The 21,359-nt window shown below is 34.6% G+C and overlaps 1 protein-coding gene across 3 annotated transcripts in view; it reads right to left on the bottom strand.

The window, feature by feature from the left end:
• Positions 1-20,243, bottom strand: part of Frl (formin-like protein) — a 120,466-nt gene extending 100,223 nt beyond the window's left edge. For 2 of the 3 annotated variants that reach the window (XM_074175576.1, XM_074175578.1), the window contains exon 1: positions 19,869-20,243. In XM_074175576.1, the coding sequence (XP_074031677.1) occupies positions 19,869-20,042 (174 nt within the window). In that variant the 5' untranslated portion in view covers positions 20,043-20,243. The remainder of the gene's footprint in view (positions 1-19,868) is intronic. The other variant, XM_074175577.1, reaches the window with a different exon arrangement.
• Between the last annotated feature and the right edge of the window lie 1,116 nt (positions 20,244-21,359).

Below are 21,359 nucleotides of genomic sequence, written 5' to 3'. Positions count from 1 at the left end.
ACGCGCAGTTTTAAAGTCACGGATATATCTGGATAAGTGAACTATCCCATTGAAATAAATGACCGAACATTTTTAATAACTCTAATTACACACCTAAACATTCCCCGAGTCATTAACTCCTCTATCATTATAATAGTTGGAAGGGCGCAGGGCATTCCGTGTTATGACAATATAAAACCTTCCGTGTAAAGTGTCATCATTAGGAAATTGGTTGGGCACGACTGTCTCACAAAAACAGTAGACTGACGAGACAGGGTGCGGTTTTCCTGCAAAGGTATTTGACACCAACACGAGCTCTCACCGTCTTCACGATGCATTATAAAGGGTATTTTATTAAGCGCTTCCTATTTTTAAATTTAAATAAAACGAAGTGTGTGTGTGGGATATCATCGAAATTTGTTATTCGTATGAAGGACCGATTGATGCCATTATGTGTGGAATATAACATCGTTCAAATGCCGCCACGGCTTCCCTGGGTGGAGGGCATCCGAAACGTCCAATTTTCCACGACTCTGGCGCATAAATCAGGCTGAATTTGACCGATGACATGGTTTATGTTGGCTTTTGAGGACCGCTGTGGCTTGTGGCTTATTCGCATACACCGGCGACTCAAGAAAACCCCACAAGAAAAAGTCTAACGGGGTCAAATCGCACCACCTCGGTGGACACTTCACATCACCTCCACGTGGGATGACCAAGCCCTCAAAGCGCTCGTGTAGAATATTCAATGTAGCATGAGCTATGTGGCAGGTAGCTTGGTGGCCGAAGGCTTTACAGAAAACGGCTCAAGCGAAGCTCTCTGGCTTACAGAGACTGGCTTGTCTGGCTATCACTGATGCCATCAGTACCATACCGTCAGCGGCCATGAAGATCCTTTTAGATCTACCTCCTTTCCACATTTTTCTGGAGAGAGAGGCTAGATGGACTGCATACAGACTTGTGCACATTGCAAATTGTACAAATCAATTTAATGCAGAGTGCAACAGACTGTTGGTTGACACTGGAAGGCACAGCATTCTAGAAATGACCTCTGACTTTATGCCCCCAACTGTCAACTACGAACTGTCTTATAAAGTACTATTCCCGAGTAGAGAGGACTGGATCCTCCGGGAGAAGGAAATATTAAGAGCAGATAGTTGTTGGTTCACAGATGGATCAAAAACACCTTCCGGTTCTGGTGCAGGTGTTTTTAGTCGCAGACCCAGGAGAGATATCTACCTACCGGGGATCTTATGCGACTGTATTTCAAGCGGAAATTTACGCTATAGAATTGTGTGCGTAGAGATTGGATAAATCCAAGCTCACACACAAGTCAATAAAAATATTCTCGGACAGTCAAGCGGCGTTGGAAGCTCTTGGCTCTTACCGAGCAACGTCTAAATTGGTAGCAAATTGCCAAAAACGACTCTCCTCGATAGGAAGACTGTCTCTGGTCTGGATTCCTGGCCATACTGGCCTGGAAAGTAATGAAGCTGCTGATTATCTTGCAAACGAGGGTACAAACGGCTTCATCGGACCAGAACCTGTCATTGGCATCGCTTTGGGCTTTGCCAAACAAACATTGAACACCTGAATGGCAAGAAGATGTATGGACTTCTGACAGAAACTTCCGATTGGCTCACTCCAAGGCGTTTATCAACCCTTCGAAGCTCGATACCAAACAGTTGTTGAACTACAGTAGGGATAAACTACGATGTCTAACAGGCTTTCTTACAGGTCACTGTCACTTGAATCATCATATGCAGAGACTTGGACTGTCGGAAGACAGTGTGTGTCGCCTCTGTTTGGAAAATGATGAAGCAACAGAGCATATATTTTGTGCCTGCCCCGCTGGGGACCGAATCAGGTTCTTAGAGTTCGGCAGATCCGTACTCTCACCATCTGACCTGAAAGACCACTCACCATACAAACTAATTGGCTTCGTTAAGAAGCTGGGGTTATTTGGCCGAGTGTGAATAAGTGTGCGCCACAATAAACCCTTGCGGGTTGCGGTGGAGGGTCGAATAGACCCACTCACTTTTGACCTAACCTAACTTATGTGGCTCGTAGCGCCGTTCTGTTGAAACCATATGTCGCTGGTGTCCGGATCATTCAATTCAGCGAAAAAATGTTGGTAGTGCCCGCCGTTGACAGCTATGAACTGGCCACACCAAACAGATGCATTGGACGGTCTTGGATCTCATGTGGATTGGTATCGTCCCCAATTCGACAATTTTGTTTGTTCACATCGCTGAAGATGATTTATCGATGAAAATTAGGGTCAGTTGCCAACAGTTCCAAAGCCCATTCAGTTCCTGGATCAGTTGAATTTTGTACGGGTGCAGGCCCAACTCACGATGCAAAATTCGCCTCGGATTCTCCTGCACACTCTCACAGACAGCAACGATGTATTCGTCAGATCTTGCGTTTCGTCTACGTAAGGGTGCCGATTGTATACTGAACCAGAGGACAATTTTATTATTTGCACATGTTGTTGAATGCTAATATCTGTCCATGGCGCTTTGGCAAAACAGACTGGATGATTGACAACTAATTTGACAGATGTAGCTTCAACAAAATAGCCGTTATCAATTGTCAAAGTTTCAAAGTCCCTGTTGGAAGACTCTTTGTATCGAGTCTATTTGAATTAGTTCCGCATTTCATCTGTCAACATCTTTTACATTGATTTGTAAAGAGATTACAGCGATTATCTATATTAAAAAAACTGCTCACCCAAGTGCACCTAAAAAAGCAAAATAAAATATGAAATAATATTAAGATTTAACCATTGGTGGTAGATAAATCAGTACCTAAAAATAACATGTACAAATAGTTTCCCATTTCAAACACTGGGAACAAACATTCTTGAAACATGGGGAATATGTTCGGATGCTGTTTCGCCTCCATTTTCGGTAGCTCTAGAAAAATTCCAAGGTTTTTCGAACTTTTCGACAAGCTACGAATTTTCGAATCTGAATTCATCAAATTTGCATGTAAAGGACTGAAATTTTACATGAATATGTATAGTGGAAGTAACCGATATAGTAATCCTAAAGATGTCGGCGAAGTCAAAGGCCAAAAAAACCAATACAAAGGAATTATGCCGCAACGAATTAGTCCACGTGGACTAATTGGCGGTTCGTATTGGATAATTTTTACTAACCGAGTTTTATGATCTTGAACTATACTTCAGGCCCTTCGTTTCTTCTTCATCTTTTTCAAAGAACTCGCAATTCATAGGTAAATCAAACGTATATTTTGTTGAAGATAATAATGTCTATCTAAATTTCAAATAAAATTTTCCAGAATACAGAACATTATCAAAACACTATGTTTTTTTCTAACAGTATCCTGAATACAGTAATCAACTTTAATCTCCAGGATTGAATTGTCAATTCTCTGGAAACACTTTAAAATGTATTAATATTAATGTCATTACAGCTTGGCAAATCTAGCTGTGAATCTGAATATCGGATGGCGCGAGAGCTGAATAACATCGAGGAACTCGTGTAACATTGGAGAAAACTGTAATTTTGTTCATCGATTCCAAAAGTATGTTTCGCAATTATTTTTATGCTAATATATGAGAATGAATACACGAGACTGAAGACAAAATAAATTAGGAAGACTTTTTTTACATTTTATTTATAATTATCAAGTCACTTCTTTTCAGATTGTCACAACTGGGACCAAAACACACACATCTAACGCATATTTTGTCGCCGATACCGAGTTCAAGAAACTCCCGTCTCCATGTTTGCATACATAAATAATAACTTGCACAAAGTTAGCCTTATCTCAGTGGAAAGAAAGTGAAATAGTATGTGCCCGAGACTGTCTTGTTTACCTCGAAAGATTCCTTCATAATTCTCGATAAGCCACTTCGTAAACAAACATGATCTGTCGTACGAAATCTGAGGTAGTTATACCGCACACCTGTTAGGAATATTTTTGGAAAGAGTGTTAAAAATAGCGGGTCATTAAAGGTTACTTTCGCTAATTACTGCTATTATATATCGATTAGATTTGCTGATATAATCACATCACGTATTTGCATAGCACAGAGTTATAAGCTATTATACACTTCCGCGTTCCTACTTGATACCAAGTTGTTTAAATTTCCGAGTATCACGATTTGGTTTTTCCCATAAACAATTTGGGATAAGGATTATGAAATTGAAAAAAAATCATTTTCAACTTCGTTCCAGTATGTAACGAAGACCATTATTTTTAAAATATAATAAAAGTATTATGCTCACCAAAACAACATAGTCAATCCAGACAAAACAAATATCGTAAAATTTCAGACAGCCCAACAACACAGTGAGGACTTCAAAATTTAACTATCTAGCCAAGAAATTGTAATCAGTGATACTGTGAAATCCCTAGTAGCAGGGGAGCCCACGATGCAAAATAGGGATTTACTCGAGTGTCACTGAGACATATTAGGTTGCAAAGCTTAGATGATAAGTAAAAAAAAATGTTATATAATATATACCTTTTTATCGGTGGGGAAAGCGGCTATAGATTTTCAAGTATGTAAAAAAAATACTGTTGCATGGACATACTCGAGCGCGTCAGATATTGATACCATCAATGTATATGTTAATCTGATCGAGTGCATGATGTGGGTGGTTGTAGGTAAGGGTTGAAAGTGAAAAAAAAAATTTAATCGATTGCGTCAGATTTTCTAAGGGGGTGTTAAGTGCAACAAACAAAAGCTCTCATCCAATAATCTGACGATTTCGATCTGACGCAAACGCGCGGCCATTATTATAATATGCAAAAAAAATTCGCCACTTTGAAATACTCAAGCGCGTCAGATTAAGATATATATGGTTCACCTTTATGTTTTAGACGTGCTGCCTCATAATCTGACGATTATCTGGAGGGATTTGCTTAATCTGACAAAAACAATATTTTTTTAAAATGTTTTTTTCAATTCATTGAACTTAATTAATTGAAAAGCTCAGGAAATAGCATGCAAATACACTAACGTCAGTTACAAATAAAAGTGGTGAAAACATAGAAAGCTTAATTTCTCTTTTCTTCATCCATCAATTAAATGATTAATTAATCATCACCTTCATCACGAACGAGTCTCTGTGATCAGCTGTGATGGCGTCATGGCAACAGAATTCAGAGTGGGGACGGAGTGAGAGAGTAATAGATAGAGAAAAAGTGAATAGAGAATAGTGGAATAGAAACTCGGAGAGGGAAATATAGGTATCACACAGCTACACACATTAAACTTTATCGACGAATTTTTGTTATTTCGGCTTGCGGAAATCGTCAGATTATATATCTTTCGTTATCCTTGAATTATTTCCTTCAAAAAAAAAATAGCTACGCTCGAGAATGTCGAAATGACGTTGTTTTTTACAGCTTTGCTGCCCTCCCCTTTTTTTACGTCACTCTCAAACTGTCAGATTACTCGAATATACACTTTTTAACTGGTAATTAACTCACCCTACCTTAATCTGAGGCGCTCGAGAATTTCTGATGAACATTTTTTTTTACTAATCTGATCCTTTATCCCTCACAGGTGGCCTTATATATGGGGCTCATATTTGGTGGAGGTACTTAACCGGGTACAAGGTATCCTCCTGTATATTAATCTGCCCCCGCTTGGGCTCCCCTATTATTATAGGTATTGAACTAGACAAGTTCAAGTTCAAAACACATTGCGAATCATTAATATCTAACCTCAATTCATTCTATTATTTGATCTATAATTTGACGTCTATTCTAACTCATGAACAAATAATGAACTTCTACCATGCGCAGGTGGAACATTTCAACTCTGACTGGACTATTTATTTTTGAGTTATGTTTATTTGTCTATAGAAATTGTACTTGGAAAATAGAATTTAAAAAAGAACTCAACATATTTTTATTCTGTGACCGATTTTTTGTGTACGTAATTTACTTATTTATAATATACACTCATTAGTTTGTAAGTTTTTAGTCTAATCAACAAGTTCAAAAACATGAAAAATAGAGATAAAGGTTCTAAAAATATGAGCGATAGCTCATTCGATTCGGAGTCACCTCTAGAAAAATGTTTTTAAAGGATTTTGGTGCAGGTAAAAAATTGCAATTGTTGTTAACAAAATAAGATTAAAAAAATGGTATTTAGTTTTTCGTAATAACTCAAAAAATATTATTATTCAAGCAATTTAAAAAAAAAGCTTGTTTAAAGAGAAAGACCTTTCCGATAAAAAAGTCGTAAGTAATTTGACGTTGAAAATAGGGTTCCGCGCGGCTGTTACGGCATGCACGCGCTGCCGCTGAACTAATCAAAAGAAATACTTTTTTTATAACATAAAATGTCATTTTGAAAATTTGAAAAAATCTAGCATCTTCTTAACACTTGAATGAATCGACTCCCGTAGAAAAAAAGTTTTATCACCATTTTTCAAAAAGTTATTCAATTGTAAACTAACAAATTTTTTCCTAATCTCCGTTGGCATAAATAATGGGATAAAAGGTATAAATAATTGCCCTATAAATTTTCAACTTCGTGGAGCCATTCTGATATATATATACTTCATACGACCTCCTGCGATAAAAGTTCATAAAAATTTAGTAATTTGTTAATTATGATTTTTTATAACTATTGCAAAATGAATCATCTAAAAATTGTTGATGAATTTTTTTTTCAATTGATAATTATTTATGTCTGTTTTCAAATTAGACAATGGCAGTTATTAACATAGAATATACATTTTTTACGTAATTTGTTTATTAAATTGTTTTAAACAAATAGAGAAAATCGATATTTTTGAAATTTTTTTTTGCTATTTTGTAGTCTAGAGATAGTTATGATTTAAAAAAAAAATAATTTTTAATTGTTTAAAATCGATTTTTTTATATTTCGATTGTTCAAATAATTAGTTAAGAAATAATTTTGCTTTTGATAGCTGTCGCTATCGAGCGATTTTTTATTTATTTTTTGTTGGTATACGCATCTCGAACATATGTTCGACGAATTTCTGCAATCGAAAAACTGGATCAAAGAATTTGCATAAAATATAGTGTAAAAAAGTGGAATTAAGTGCTCAAAAACATCTGAAATGTTTTACAGTGGCATATAGCGATTGTACTCTGAGTCAAAAAAATGTTAACAAGCGGTTAGGTTAGGTTCAAAGTGAGTGGGTTTAAAACTGACTACCATCCTCGGAATTAAAGTAAATAAGCATTTACTGTAGCAGCTTAGGAACTGTATGGACGAAAATGCCGATACTCTAAATAATTTTAAAATCTTGACTGTGTATTATTTTGCTGTGTTCAAAAATTAAAGAAAGGAAAATGTTTTCCCCCTGCGCTGTATGAACGTCCGTTATTTGCTAATTCAATTTCTATTAAAGAAAATAATCCAATGTCGATATCCTGCATTTGCGGAAACCTTGTCAATAACACACCTTGAATAAAAATACTCTTCCTTCCTTAGAATTCCCCTGCAAATCAAAATAAACCTCCTTTCCCGTTTTTACTATATATTTGGCTGGTTTAGTCTAGCTTATGGAATAGAAATAGGACCGTTAATAAAAATAAAGCTTTCTCCCTAACGATTTCTGTCAACCCTACTGGTTTAACTCTTGACAAATATAGATTCAAAACGAGATACTAAGAATAGAAAATATCCCAAGTTTCTGAATCGACAAATGTAGTTCTCGTTATTTTCGGGTTGCGAAAAACCGGTGCGTTGAACTTGAAAATCTAAGCTTTGTTCAATTTGATACAGATGGTTGTTTGATTTGTATTTCTGCTTACCATCATAACGACGTCAGTATGCTTGTCTTGTCCGTCAGTCAATCATCATCTTACTGGACGCAATGCCTCGTTACAACTGCAACTTTTCATGGTTTGCTAAATTTATTTACTCGTGTTCAAATAAAAAGGAAATGAATGGTATTAGCCGGGGAAATAGTTGTTTTCCAGAACCTAATGTGTATATAGAGGCTTCAGAATTATCAATTACGTTTTCTTTAATGTACTAAACTTTGCCTTTTCACAAAGTAACATCATATATAAAAGCGAGTGGAGTTAACATTATGAATTGTCTTACAATTCCATTGAAAAAATTAAAGCTGCCTACGTATTCAAATCCTCCTACAGACAGAAAATGATTATTGGAATCCGTACAACAATAGGTAAGAAAAATCCAGACCAGATCAATTGAATATGTTGATTCGAACATGAGTACTTTGGGCGTACCACCTCATAAACAACAGGCTTGATTATCTCAATCTGCCGGTTGATACTTCAGTGAATATCAAAGCGGAAATTATTATAACAAAGCATTGTTACAGAATTACCATTGCAAATGCTGCATTTATCGTTTTTTTTTTCGCACGCCAGCTAACTTAGACAGATGACCTTACACAGATAACCGTAGAGGTATTCAGGGTTTCGATCTGCGCTGGTAGAGTGAACGAAACAAATGAAGATATGTGGGTGAATATCATTATTTCATTATTCGATAATATATTGCTACAACTAGGTAAAAGAGCTGCAGGCAATATTCGTACTGATCGTTTTCGCTTAACCAAATCACAGAAAAACTCTCTAAATTATAATCTTTACAACCTGTTACCGCAGGAATACAAAATCCTATCAAACAATAAATTCAAGAAGCGCTTAAAAGAATTTTTACTAACTACTTAATTGTTTTTATTCTGTCAGTGATTTCATGGAGCATTTTCGACATCGCTAGTTTATTTCTATGAAGTGTACTCGCCACTGCGACATTTTACAATAGCTAGTAGCAGTGTACTATAATATTTTAAAATTTTATTTTATCTTATTCTGTTTCTCTATGTGTTGTACTCTTTTTAGATATTATTTGGACTTACTACAAACATTAAGTAATGTAAGGTAGTCAATAAACTTTCATTCATTCATTACCCATATTGAAAATCTGCGCAAAAACTTATCATTCTTTAGAATAATATTCTGACTGAATTTTTCTGATTAGTGCTTTATATATGCACTAGAATTTAGGCAGTATGAACATGCACGCTTGGGTTGCACTATTTCAACACTAATATTTCTTGCTGTTTTTCTGGGTGTATAACCTCCCACAACTTGAAAAATAAACAAAAACTTTGACTACTCCAGAAATAATGTCTTTCGAAGAATTATTGAAACCAATGTTTTCTATTGGCGACAAAATCAGCAACAGGTACCAGACTTTCAAGTAATCCTCACGAACTTCTTTATAACTGGTATTACATTATGCCTACCAACAATGATAATTATCACCTACCTCTGAACATCGCCCAACCTGTAATAAATAGCGCTATAATCTCGGTACAGTGAAAGATCTGATATAGTATTTACAAGTTTACAACTATGAATAATTTGCAGTTGTAGGTTTTCTTGACCTTCTAATGACAGGATAATTGCTACCTCGAGGGTTGCAAATTCCTGAACACCTGTGTTAGCACAAGAAATGTTCCAACAAATGTACTCTGTCGGTTGCTACTACCTGCCTTTAAAATGTATCAGCTTTAACAGTTTTTACTTATTACTATAGAGAAAGTTATAATATTATTTTTAATGAAAATATAAATACTCAATTGAATCGATAACAAAGTATTCCCCATCTTTACATGTACGCTCTCCCTATTCTCGTCATCCCTGTTTTGATTATCCCCTCTTGCCTTACTCAGTTCATTTCTCATTTTATTAAACATACCTATCAATTTACAATACATATCACTTCAGCACACAGTTTCGAACAATAATCTAACTAAAAGTGTCCCGGCTTAGATTATAATTAACTAATCAAACAAATATTGTCCCACGTTGGGCGCCAAAAAATTATTTCGAGAGGATCCTTAAATTAGGCACAAAATTGGGAGAATTAAAATTTTGGACAATATTCATTGGTAAATTAAGGAAGTGAACCCCAACCAAAATTACTAGGACGAAATTTGTTCAGTAAACGACATTTGGGGTATTTGAAAGGTACACTGATGCCCGCTGAATACTATATAAACCCCAACTTATTGGTGTCTGTTAGATATTACCATTGAAAAGTAGACAATTGACCAGGTAATCCTTCAACGAATCCGAGGTTTGGTCGAATTGAGTCCGATATCCAGGCACTAAGGGTTGGTTAGGTAACTGAAATTAGTTGTCGAAGACTCGCTCAAAAAGTGTTATCGACTATAGTGAAACCAATAATGATTGAGAGTAAAGCGCGTTGTCATATCTAAATTTTACGTTACCAGTTTATAGCAGAATCAAAATATAGTACGCAGTAGAGTTGTAGGTTGTGGCAAATTATAGATAATACACAATACTAGTACGATTAAAAGGTATTATTTATGACAAAAATCAGTAATGAGCTTGTGATGAGTAATACTTATACATTTCCTGATTACTGATCAGTTAAAATTCATTATTTTCTGTATAGTGTTAGATATTTATTACAACTAGTTGCAACGCTGTACGCAACGATATTTCTGTATTTGTCACTTTACCGTAACTTCCATCTCATTGTTGCAGTCCTCACTAATGTACTTGCAGCCATGAGCGTATCATTGGTTTGTGAATTATACAGCGTGAATTGTTTGTACGTTTTACAGTTAAGTTAGTCAGCAATCGACGTGTTGTGATAACAATTGGTGAAAATAATAGTGCTAATAAGTGTTTAAGCGTTATATAATTATATTTCTACACCGTTCTCAAACTACTCATAAAATGGGAGACATGGTCGGGCCTTCCACGTCGAAAAAAATTGTACTAAGAATTTTTCTTTCATTCTTGGTTTCATTATTGGTTTTAGTATAGTATGAATTGTGAATTTTTGTTCATTTCAATAGTTAGTTGTTAAACTTGCTTTAGTTGAAACACACATATTTCTTCAATCAGTGAACTGATTGAAGCAATAAATTATGCTGAATCAGGAAAGCAAAGATACATAAATATTTTATGTGGGGTAATCACGAAATTGAGTCCCAAATAAATAATGCATATTATTGATGAAAAACAATCTGCCTCCAATAGGGGTTTTTCTATATCTTTTAATATGTCGATAACGTATTAGTATTAATGTATGATCGATATAAAATAATAATAATAATGTTCATTCAGATTCAAATCACAAAAAGATAAAACCGAAGTTATACTACAGTTGAATAAAAATCGTAGAAACCACAGAAGCATCAGATGTTGCTTGAATGTGGTGAAAAGAAGATCTAAAGAACAAAACTGAATATATGATAAATATTGAAGTATGAGAATGAATTATATAAAAGGGATTTGCATATGAGAATAAACTACTTAATATATGAAATTAAATACACATAAGATAATATAAAATCACAAATATAAGTATAAATATAAAAAGTTGTCAGTATTGACATATAATATTATTTAAAAAATAAATCATACAAACATAAAACTAATTGACAATTAGGTATAAAATCACAATTGTAAAATACGCGTACTAGTACTTAGTAATAATATATAAAAGCATCGATATGGATGTTGTTGAAAATGGATGTGATATACATCACTTAGTACTTAGTAATAATATATAAAAGCATCGATATGGATGTTGTTGAAAATGGATGTGATATACATTAACAAAATCATATAGTGTCCATATATACACATATATATACATATATGAACACATTTGTATTACAGAACTGAAGTGGACAATATAGGAAAGGTACGTATGGTTTTTTCCCATCTACTGAAATAGACGTAGACGTTCAAGTCTCTGACTTTGAATCTTATTTTGTTAATAATAATTGCAATATTTTATCTGCACCAAAATCTTTCAAAAAAATTTTTCTGGAGGTGATTCCGAATCGAATGAGCTATCGCTCATATTTTTAGGACCTTTATCTCTATTTTTCATGTTTTTGAACTTGTTTATAAAACTGAAAAAACAAAAACTGTTTTTTGGCTGGAAAAGTGACGACGACTGTTTTTAGGAAAGCCATGAAGTTATTTTAATCAATCATCTTCTAAAAGGAAAAACCATCACAGGAGCATGCTACTTACTCATCATTACTTGACAAGCTGAGGGCCGAACTTGCGGAAAATGGTCACATTTGTCGAAAAATCACCTTGGCGAAAATCCACGAATTACGATTTGAACTGCTTGACCATCCGCCTTACTCACCAGAACTAGCACCAAGTGACTTCTTTTTGTTTCCTCATCTAAAAATTTCGCTCGGAGGACAGAGATTTTCGTCAAATGAAGAGGCAATCACCTTTGTGAACACTCATTTTGGAGAGAAAAACACAAACAAAAAGTTTGAAAAAAATGTCTTGTATCTTTGTTAGGTCAGAAGCTTTTCAGACCCCCCCATGTACAATGATTTCTTGGTTCACTGTATATCATGATAGAACTTAGTAAAAGTTCGCGGGGCCTATTGGTTAACTTCAAGTGACCTCGGCAAAGAGTATACTTGATAAACTGAATTCTGTATCATTTTCAGTCATATCTTCGGACTTGAAGAAAATAATCTGAATTCCCTCTACATTCTATTCATTTCAGAATACATTATTCGAAGATTGGCCATGTTATTCATTAAATAAACACACGCACAACGCTTGACATGGATTTCACGTAATACCTATTACAAAAGAACACCAACCCCATCGTGAAAGTTATTTACAAAAGCCAGACTTGGCTAGGAAAATTGTGAACGCTGCCGAGGGTAGATTGTTTGAATTAGACTGCTACTGGTAGCTTTTGTTTTTATTCTTTTCAAGTCTCTACCGGAGTGGAAACAGTGGGCGATGCATTTTCAAAATAAAGGAAAGGGGATTGTGTGCATGTGCAATATATGCTGACTTTGATGTGAATAAGTAATGTACAGTATACTGTAGAGTCAACCCTATTGTGGCGATACTTGGGGTCAAATTGAGTATTAAAAATCATTTATACCATGCATCATGAAAATCACTCTAATCTAATTAGGTATCAGTATGACCATTTTTTTGGAGAAGAAAGATTTTGGGTTTCTACCACCCCGTTTTTGTACAAAAAATATGGAGAACTTTCAAAGGAAGGACGAAAGCAACAAATTTCAAAATGGGTCAAAAACTTTTCTTCCACAAATAGTAATCTCTCCTAAATATATACCCCTTTTAATTAAAAAAAAAATCGGTTATAAATATTGTTCGCAAAAAACAGTTATCACCAACATTCACAATCACATGTGTGGTATTCCACAGAAAACTTCAACAGGATGATTTTATTTCTTATTCCATATACATATATTTGAAGATACACCACTCGCATTTGGAAATTTGGGTTTTTATTTGAGTTATTTTGGATGTACTTGTTGTTAGGATAGGGCATCAAATTAAAACGACCAGTGTAGGTAGACCCACTTATATTCTGTTACAAACGCTATCGCGTTTCATAAAGAATGTTACGCGTTACTTTATTAGCACACATTTTTGGAATCAGCTCAGCTAGAGTAATCCGAAAATTGATACAAAATGGTCCATTAAAAAAAAAGACGGTGACGTCATTACTCGAACGGAATTCACCCTGTATATTAGATCATTATTTTAAAATACGGTAAATTAACATCAAAAATCGACGTGTTTCAGGATTATTTCTTAAAATGACCTGTTTAGCTAAAAATGAATTCGTTCCATACTTTACGGACACAGTGTATAGTTACTTATATCAGAATAAAATGATAAACTAGAATACAGGGTCATTCCTATTCAATGTTTTATTGATAAACCCAATACTCGTACTATACAGTATAGTGCAACCTACCTTCCAACAGCTCCCCTTTAATAATATAGTTAGGGAGCTAACTAATTTCGTTACTCAATAATCATTTCTGATTATATAAGTCTCAGTACACTTTTTCAAATGTTTTTGTCTGTAAAACTTGGTTTTTGGTATAGTTATCTTCAAAATACAAATTGTTATCCATTAAAAAACTTTATATTTCATCTTTCCGAATTTTCATTCCGTACTTTGATGAGCTGTCAAACCATTCCTCAAAAATATTAGCTTCCATGTTCTTATGATAGTAATTTCAAAGAATTCGGAACCTATCCTTTACTTCCTCCGCAATGCACAATGATTAGTCGCGATCCTTCGCTTTCAGGTATGTTAGGCGTACACATTCTCGAACCATCATTCCACCCTTTCGTAACTGTGTCGTAAAAGTCATAGCAAGTTTCGTCCAAATAAAAAATTTGCTGATGTTCTTGTCCATATTTAGTTATTTGTTCTAAGTATTCGTTACACTATTCTTCTGCTTTTCATAACTGCTTGACGTTTCTTTATTATTTTAAATCTAAATCCTAGTTTCTTTATCCAATTATGAAGAGTTTTGTAACAGCAGCTCACGTTATGGCCGGAAGTATTGAATTTTTTCCTTATGATTTCAATTGTAGGAATTTCATTGCTTTTGTAACAGTCGTATATTGTTTTTTTTCAATGATTTTATCAGATGAACATCTAAAGGTTTTGATAATCCCGCATCACATCGCGTCTTGCGTTCATAAGGTTTGTTTTTGACTATTTTACGTACAGTTGAGAATTTCGGTCAAATCTAATGTTGCTTGTAATAGATACTTTGTTTCCCTCGAAACCAAACTTGAGATGTAGATTCTTATATACATTGAAACATACTCTCTGTGTTTCAATATTCAAATGCATCCGAATCTTATTCATTGACATCTCTTTTTAGAAATTGTTCACCATCGATATAGGAATCACTTCACAGGAAAAAGTCTGCGTTGTTATTACACTCGATATTAGTATTAACACTTGTCCAAAGACGCCACATCTTGGCGTTTGAGAGCGCAGACACCTTTAAGTATGCACAATACCGTTTACTTCGACTATACTAATGAATTGCTTCAAATACACAGTTGTTGTTCCTGCGATAAGCATTCCACAAGAAACGAGCCCTCGCCTGAATTCCTAAAAATCTCTATAACTAAGTATACTTTTTTTCTATAGTTTCATCTGTCAACTGCCCTTTGTTTGTGTACTGTGGCGGCTTTGGAATGGAAAAATGGCCTCGGATAGAACGCTAAACTGCAAGAAATGTTAGTGTAAGTGTCGGAGTATGGCGGCGGTACCACGAAACTGGTCTGCTAACTCGAAGACCTGGTTCAGGGCGACGCAGGACTGCAACAGCTAGGAATGACCGCTTTCTCGTATCTAGTGCTTTGGTAAACTGAACAGTTACAACAGTTTCCCTTCGAAGTCACCTACAAGAAGTCAGAAATGTGAACATAAGTGAGTGGATAGTTAGGAGGCAAGTCCGTGCTGCTGGATTATCTTCTCGAGCTAGAGCTACTGGACCGCCCCTTTCCAGTGAATACATCATTGCAAGATTGAATTTTTCATGAGAACACTTGGCTTAGACAGTAGCGGATTGGAGGCATGTATTGTTTGCCGATAAATCGTGATTCTGCCTTAGCTCAGATCAGACCTCTTTGGAGTATTGTTAACATGTATGGAGCTCTCCCTCCAAACATACCCTGAATTTGCTGGATTCCATCCAGAAAAGAGCCATCCGCCTGAATGGAGACGCGAACATCACGTGCAACCTTGATAGCCTGGAACATCGAAGAAAGCTTGGAGATTCATCTCTTTTCTATAGATACTTTTACGGGAAGTGTTCAAGTGACTTGGCATATTTGCCAAGTCGAGTGGACTGTATTCCACCAAGAGCGGAACATATCAGAAATATGCGACGTACTGTGGCTGCTCATCGTTTTGAGGTTCAACTCAGTACACCTTGAACTTCACTGTTTGAGAACTTTTTCATCTGGAGAACTGCGTTAATGTGGAACAAACTTCCTGAGAACGTTTTTCCAAATGGATTTATTTTCCAGCGATTCAAATCCAATGTGAATCGCTACTTTCTTACAGGCACCGCTCTGAGAGCGCCTTGATGATTTTCCTGTAGTCCTTGTGTTTTGTCTTTGAAAAGAATCAGATAGACGTGTACGAGTATGGAGATGATCAGGCGAAATATATATATGCTCAAGCGTGTATTGCCGAGCGACTTCGATTTGGTGGCGGATCAGGTATGGCATTTGGTGGCAGATCAGGTATGGCATTTGGAGGCATATCAGGTACCTAATGGAGGTTCTACAAGACCATGTTTTATCATACATGTTTTTTCTTGGACACGACGTAACATTTACACATGATAATGCACCGCCACACACTGCCCAGATCGTTACGACGAGTATCTTGACGAGGTTCAACACACGATTTGTTTGGCCTGCGCACAGTCCGAATTTAAATCCCATTGAACATATTTGGGGTGCGCCAAAAAAAAAGTTAACGAGAGCTACGCGACATACTCGTACAAGAATGGGAAAATGTTTAGCTGTTATCACTGCAAGAGTATGAAACACTCGTTACTGAAACAAACAAATGCATATCAGAGTAAAATTGTTCATTTTCGGTATTAACACTGACTATAGTCCATCTGTGCCCTGAATACAGAGAAACTAGAATAATTAATATGAAGAACAAATCGAGACATTCCGAGTACACTACATATGGCACCCAACATGGGGCAACATCAGTTTGATAAGGAAATGGTCTTCAAAGTTTCAACATTTTTTGTTGCGGAAATAGACTGAACAGTGATAAAATAGATAAAAAAGACCTATCTACTTGAATCTTGCTTTAAATTATCACCTCATTTGAAGGGAATATTTTTTATTTGGAAGTGATGCAGTAAGAGAAAAACTAATTTTCTTCTCACAATGAATTGGAGTTTTTGTGATAGAAACAGGATGTCGTAACGTAGTAATATTTGTAAATTTGAATAAGAAATCTCATCAAAAGTACTCAATTAATTGGCTTATGAAGTGGAGTATAAGCAGCAGCTTACTCATTTCTTAAATCCATGTTTTCTTGTCTAGTAAGAAGATGGTGTCGGAAAACAATAGTTAGAAACAATTTAAATCCCATTTGAATTTGTGATGTGAATTTTTAACAGCAAATTTGCTAGTTTCACAATTCAAACTATCAGAAAACAGCTGTGACAAAAAAATTATTTTTTCTACGGGAAAAGATATTTTTTCGTGCGGAGAAAAGTATAAAGTAATGTGGAACAATGTGTGAAGGTGGAGGCGAATAAAATCAAGTGTATTCAGATCGTATTTTTGTGCAAAAAAAAATGGAATATGTTTTATTTTTTTATCTTTGAAGGAATAAAGGAAAAGCGCCGCATTTTGAGTTCAGAATCGTGACCGTCTCATCATTTTGAATGAGTTTCAAAATTTTCTGCCGACAAAATCCAGAATATTGACCGATGAAATATTTGAATGGATCAAAAAAAAAGCAATCAATATTTTTGAATGAAATGTTTAGCCACATTTTCAATTTAATCGCAACCAATAATATGAACATTCAAAAATGACTCCTGAAAGTACTCAATACATAGCTACACTATGTCTAAAAATGTGGGAAGATTAGAAAGCCAAAAACTTTCTTTCTCAATCTTTTATTCATGATGACAAATAATAAATTAATTCGTCATGGTATGCAATTAGTTCTCAGGAGTGGTGGATATTTATACCGAAAAATTAAATATTTACTTCAGTAGTAATGTAAATATGTGGAAATAGAAATAAACAAGATCCTGAAAAAAATTGTTACTTTACTAGGCAATAAAACTTATTTTATTTCGCATGAAAGATAAGTAACAAAATATTTACATTTTATCTGGGACAAATTACATGGAGTGAAGTGTCATGAAAATATACAAGATTACACCTTGTGAATGAATCAATCATTTTGCTTATTGTCTGATTTTTCTACAAGTAGAATGCCAGCCATTTTTTATAATTCGACTATTTGGCTGGTTTAGACATGGCCGGTTAGAAAAATCCTATAAGAAGAAAACAGATCCTCAACGGTCAAGAGCAGATTATATTCCACCTTTTTGAATGAAAGAAAAACGATCTAGATACACATGATTTTATTCCCTACGTAACCTTAACACGTTGTTTCATCTTGTTTCATATGTTTTTCGTAAAATTTCTGTTTGACAGATATCAGGTTGAAACGAGGATTGGAAATTTAGGTAGATACACTGCTTCCTTTGAATTTTACAAACTCGAAAAAGGTTCAAATTAATTCACTTGTTTTCCAACGAAATACTTATTCAGAAAAGAAAACATGGATTTGAAAAATTGATTACTTATCTGCTGACTATTAGTTCGTAAGTCGAATGTGTACTTTTGATTTATGAAATGTATACATTTTTCATTTATTTTATGGAAAAACGTGAATTTGTGCGGGAAAATCATTAGCAAGGTGGAACAATGTGTAAAATTGACGTAGTGAATGAGATCGTGTGTATTCCGATCGTTTCTTTGTGCAAAAAGGTAGAATATAACCTTTTTTTGACCTTTTTTGGGACTATAATTTTTCGAATGAAGAAAGCTCCATGTTTTAACTCCTGAAAAGTGTTCTGCTCATCTTCTTCAAAATCTTCCACTGTAGGGATGTCCGAACATTTACCATGTTTATATATTCCGCAGAATTCACAAAATAGCGGGCAGAATAGGGGAATGCTGCACGAATTGTCAATTCCAAAATGAAAAATCACTGTCTCTCAAATTTCAGTTATTTGACTTGGTTCTGATAAAGCATGGTTTAATCTATGTGTAATAATAGTTTATGCTAATCATTTCGTGTTTATATGATATAAAAAAAATGTTGTGTTGGTACCATTTGATCTGATAGGAAATGAAAATTTTACTACAGGTAAGTAGTTTCTATTTTGGAGATTTAAATTCATCATGCAGTGTTTTCTGTTTTTTATAATTGAAACTTATACTTCAGTTTATAGACCATATGAGATACCTGACGATTTCATTTGAAGCACATGTATTTTTTTATGTTGGCTACTCTGTTTATTTGCCATTGTTGTCCATTTTTGCTCTTTGAAAGTCGTTTTCATAAGGATTTTGATTGCAGAATGTATTTTTCTGAGTTGGCTACTCTTTGTATATGTCATTAGTGTAAGTTGTCATATATAGTTGAAGTTTATTTTTCCATTTTTGACTTTCATTTGCTGTTTTGATTGAATTAATTTTTGAGTGGTATTCTGAATAGTTAGTTGGGCTAACGACGTGAACACTTAACATGACAATTGAGAAACGACTAAAAAGATACAACTCATAAAAAATATTAGTGCTCTAAATTTTGAAAAAATAATCAACTCCTACTTAACTGTCAGTTTTAGAGAATGTGAAGGTCTTTGGTGTTGTAATTTAGGGTTTTGTCTACTCAATAGGAATTTACAGCAAATATATTCTGATTATAATTTACCAATATAGCCACCCTTATTTATTATTTCCAATAAACTTTTGTTTCAATATAACATGTATTTCATCACACCAATTTCAAAAGTTCAATAATTTATGACCCACCCTATAGATGCATGAAATTAAGATACAGTTGTAATTTTGTTCACTCTCCAGAGTACAATTATGTTGATGAGATTTTGTTTAAAATCTTTCAAAGTACTTATTTATGTAGGCATTTCAATCGTTTTCAATTTACTTATCAATTTGGGAAATGAAGTGGGTAGTAACACTCCCAAAAAGTTATGTCACAGCTACATAACATTTCTTTTCACGAAATATAACGGGTAACATTAGCACCTACCACCCACCGTATCCATTCAATTTTTTCCACTGACCACGCTCCAAAACATGAATGAATCATCATACAACTTTCGTTTTTAATTATTTATTGTGACCGAGTATAACCATGACGCGACTTACCATCTAGTAGTCATGAAATGTTAATAAATTCCTAGAATGAATTGATTCATTGAAAAATGTTATCATGTGGTTGAACTCAAAAAACCTTGCCCTAACCGTTAGGAACTTACCAAAACTTTCGTGAATCTCCTCTCCAGTTCATTGGGATCGGGCATGGGTTGTTTTTCTTTAGCTTTTATCGTACTCTGCCTGATGCTAGCCTGTCTCCCATGCAACTTTGAAGATATAACACTATCGGGCCTATCGGCCTCCGGTAAGGCCTCTTTTGACACTGTTATTCCCATTGTAAGCAGTCAAAATAAACACTCACTACACAGAAAACAAGAAATTATTACATTTGGCGCACCTACACACTAAGTTTTTCATCACGGCTAGCGGAAAGTTCACATGGGAGCAACAGGTTTTCAGTCTTCAAAAATAAAATAAAAACAAACAACATGCTGCAATGACAACAAAGCTCGCAAAACTGTTGGAAACTATAAAGACGTGCTAGGGTGTAAGTTGATTTCATGGTATGAACGCATGCGCTGAGAAAAATCATACTAAAGACATACCGCGGCATCTATACGTCGGGGAACGATACACTTCCTCTTGTATTACAGAAATACAAAGTTACAGATTTACCTAGTCTATATACAATGGATTTACCTCTACACGATGTGACGTCACTGAATTCACCAAACAGCAATAGGGGTGGACTGGCTTTTCTTGAAATCGTCAGGAGTAGTCCTTGATTTGAACAAATTTTGAAACATAAATAGGAATTTTGAAACCAAGAATATCAAAAACATTTGCAGTTCAAATATATATTATACACTGGACAAAAAAATATTCATATTTAAAAATTACTATTTTACAGCCTTTATTCCCCCTGTTTACATTTTATACTCATATATTTTATACTGTTCCATGTATGATATAGTACCTGGAAAGGAAGCCTATAATAGAAAATTATAATAATAATATGTTTCATTTGTTGTACAAACTTTAAAAACCCCCCTAGTGAAATTTGATTTTGTAAATTTCACAGAAGAAACATTGTTGCTTTTACAGTCAAAGTACTAACCTAGCATGGTTAAATAAATTATACTCCACTCACATAGAATATACTCACACATGATAAACCTTATTTTCGAACTTCACTTAAATACTACTAGCATTGCCATTTTTCGTCTCACAGTTTACGAGCCTTATATGTTCCTAGATTTGGAATTGAGATTTCGACTAGAGTAGGATGTTGTTTTTATTAAACAACAATATAAAAACTACTTATTTTTGAGGATCTCTACACGCAACTCTATTTTTTTTTGCCCGTTTGAAATCATATAAACTTAGAGTGAAACATTACAGAATGTAACTGCTGAACCTGGGACAGGATTCTTTCAAGCCACAAAACTTATTGTATTTCATTCTAAAAATGAAATTTTTGTCAACCAATACAAGAAAATAAACTATTAATGTTAAACTTTCATCTTTTTATTGTTGAACTATTATTTTACAAAATACAAATAACTTTTGTACAACTACCAAACAGTGCTAAATATTCCATTCAATTAGTTTTATGAAATATATATTTACAAATTTGTAGACTATAGGTCACT

Source organism: Leptinotarsa decemlineata, unplaced genomic scaffold, assembly GCF_025532065.1.
Source record: "Leptinotarsa decemlineata unplaced genomic scaffold, Ldec_3_MD MMD2_tig00001064_RagTag_RagTag, whole genome shotgun sequence".
NCBI lineage: Eukaryota > Metazoa > Arthropoda > Insecta > Coleoptera > Chrysomelidae > Leptinotarsa > Leptinotarsa decemlineata.
The sequence above is the reverse complement of the archived record's forward strand: the minus strand, read 5'-3'. Positions and strand labels throughout refer to the sequence as shown.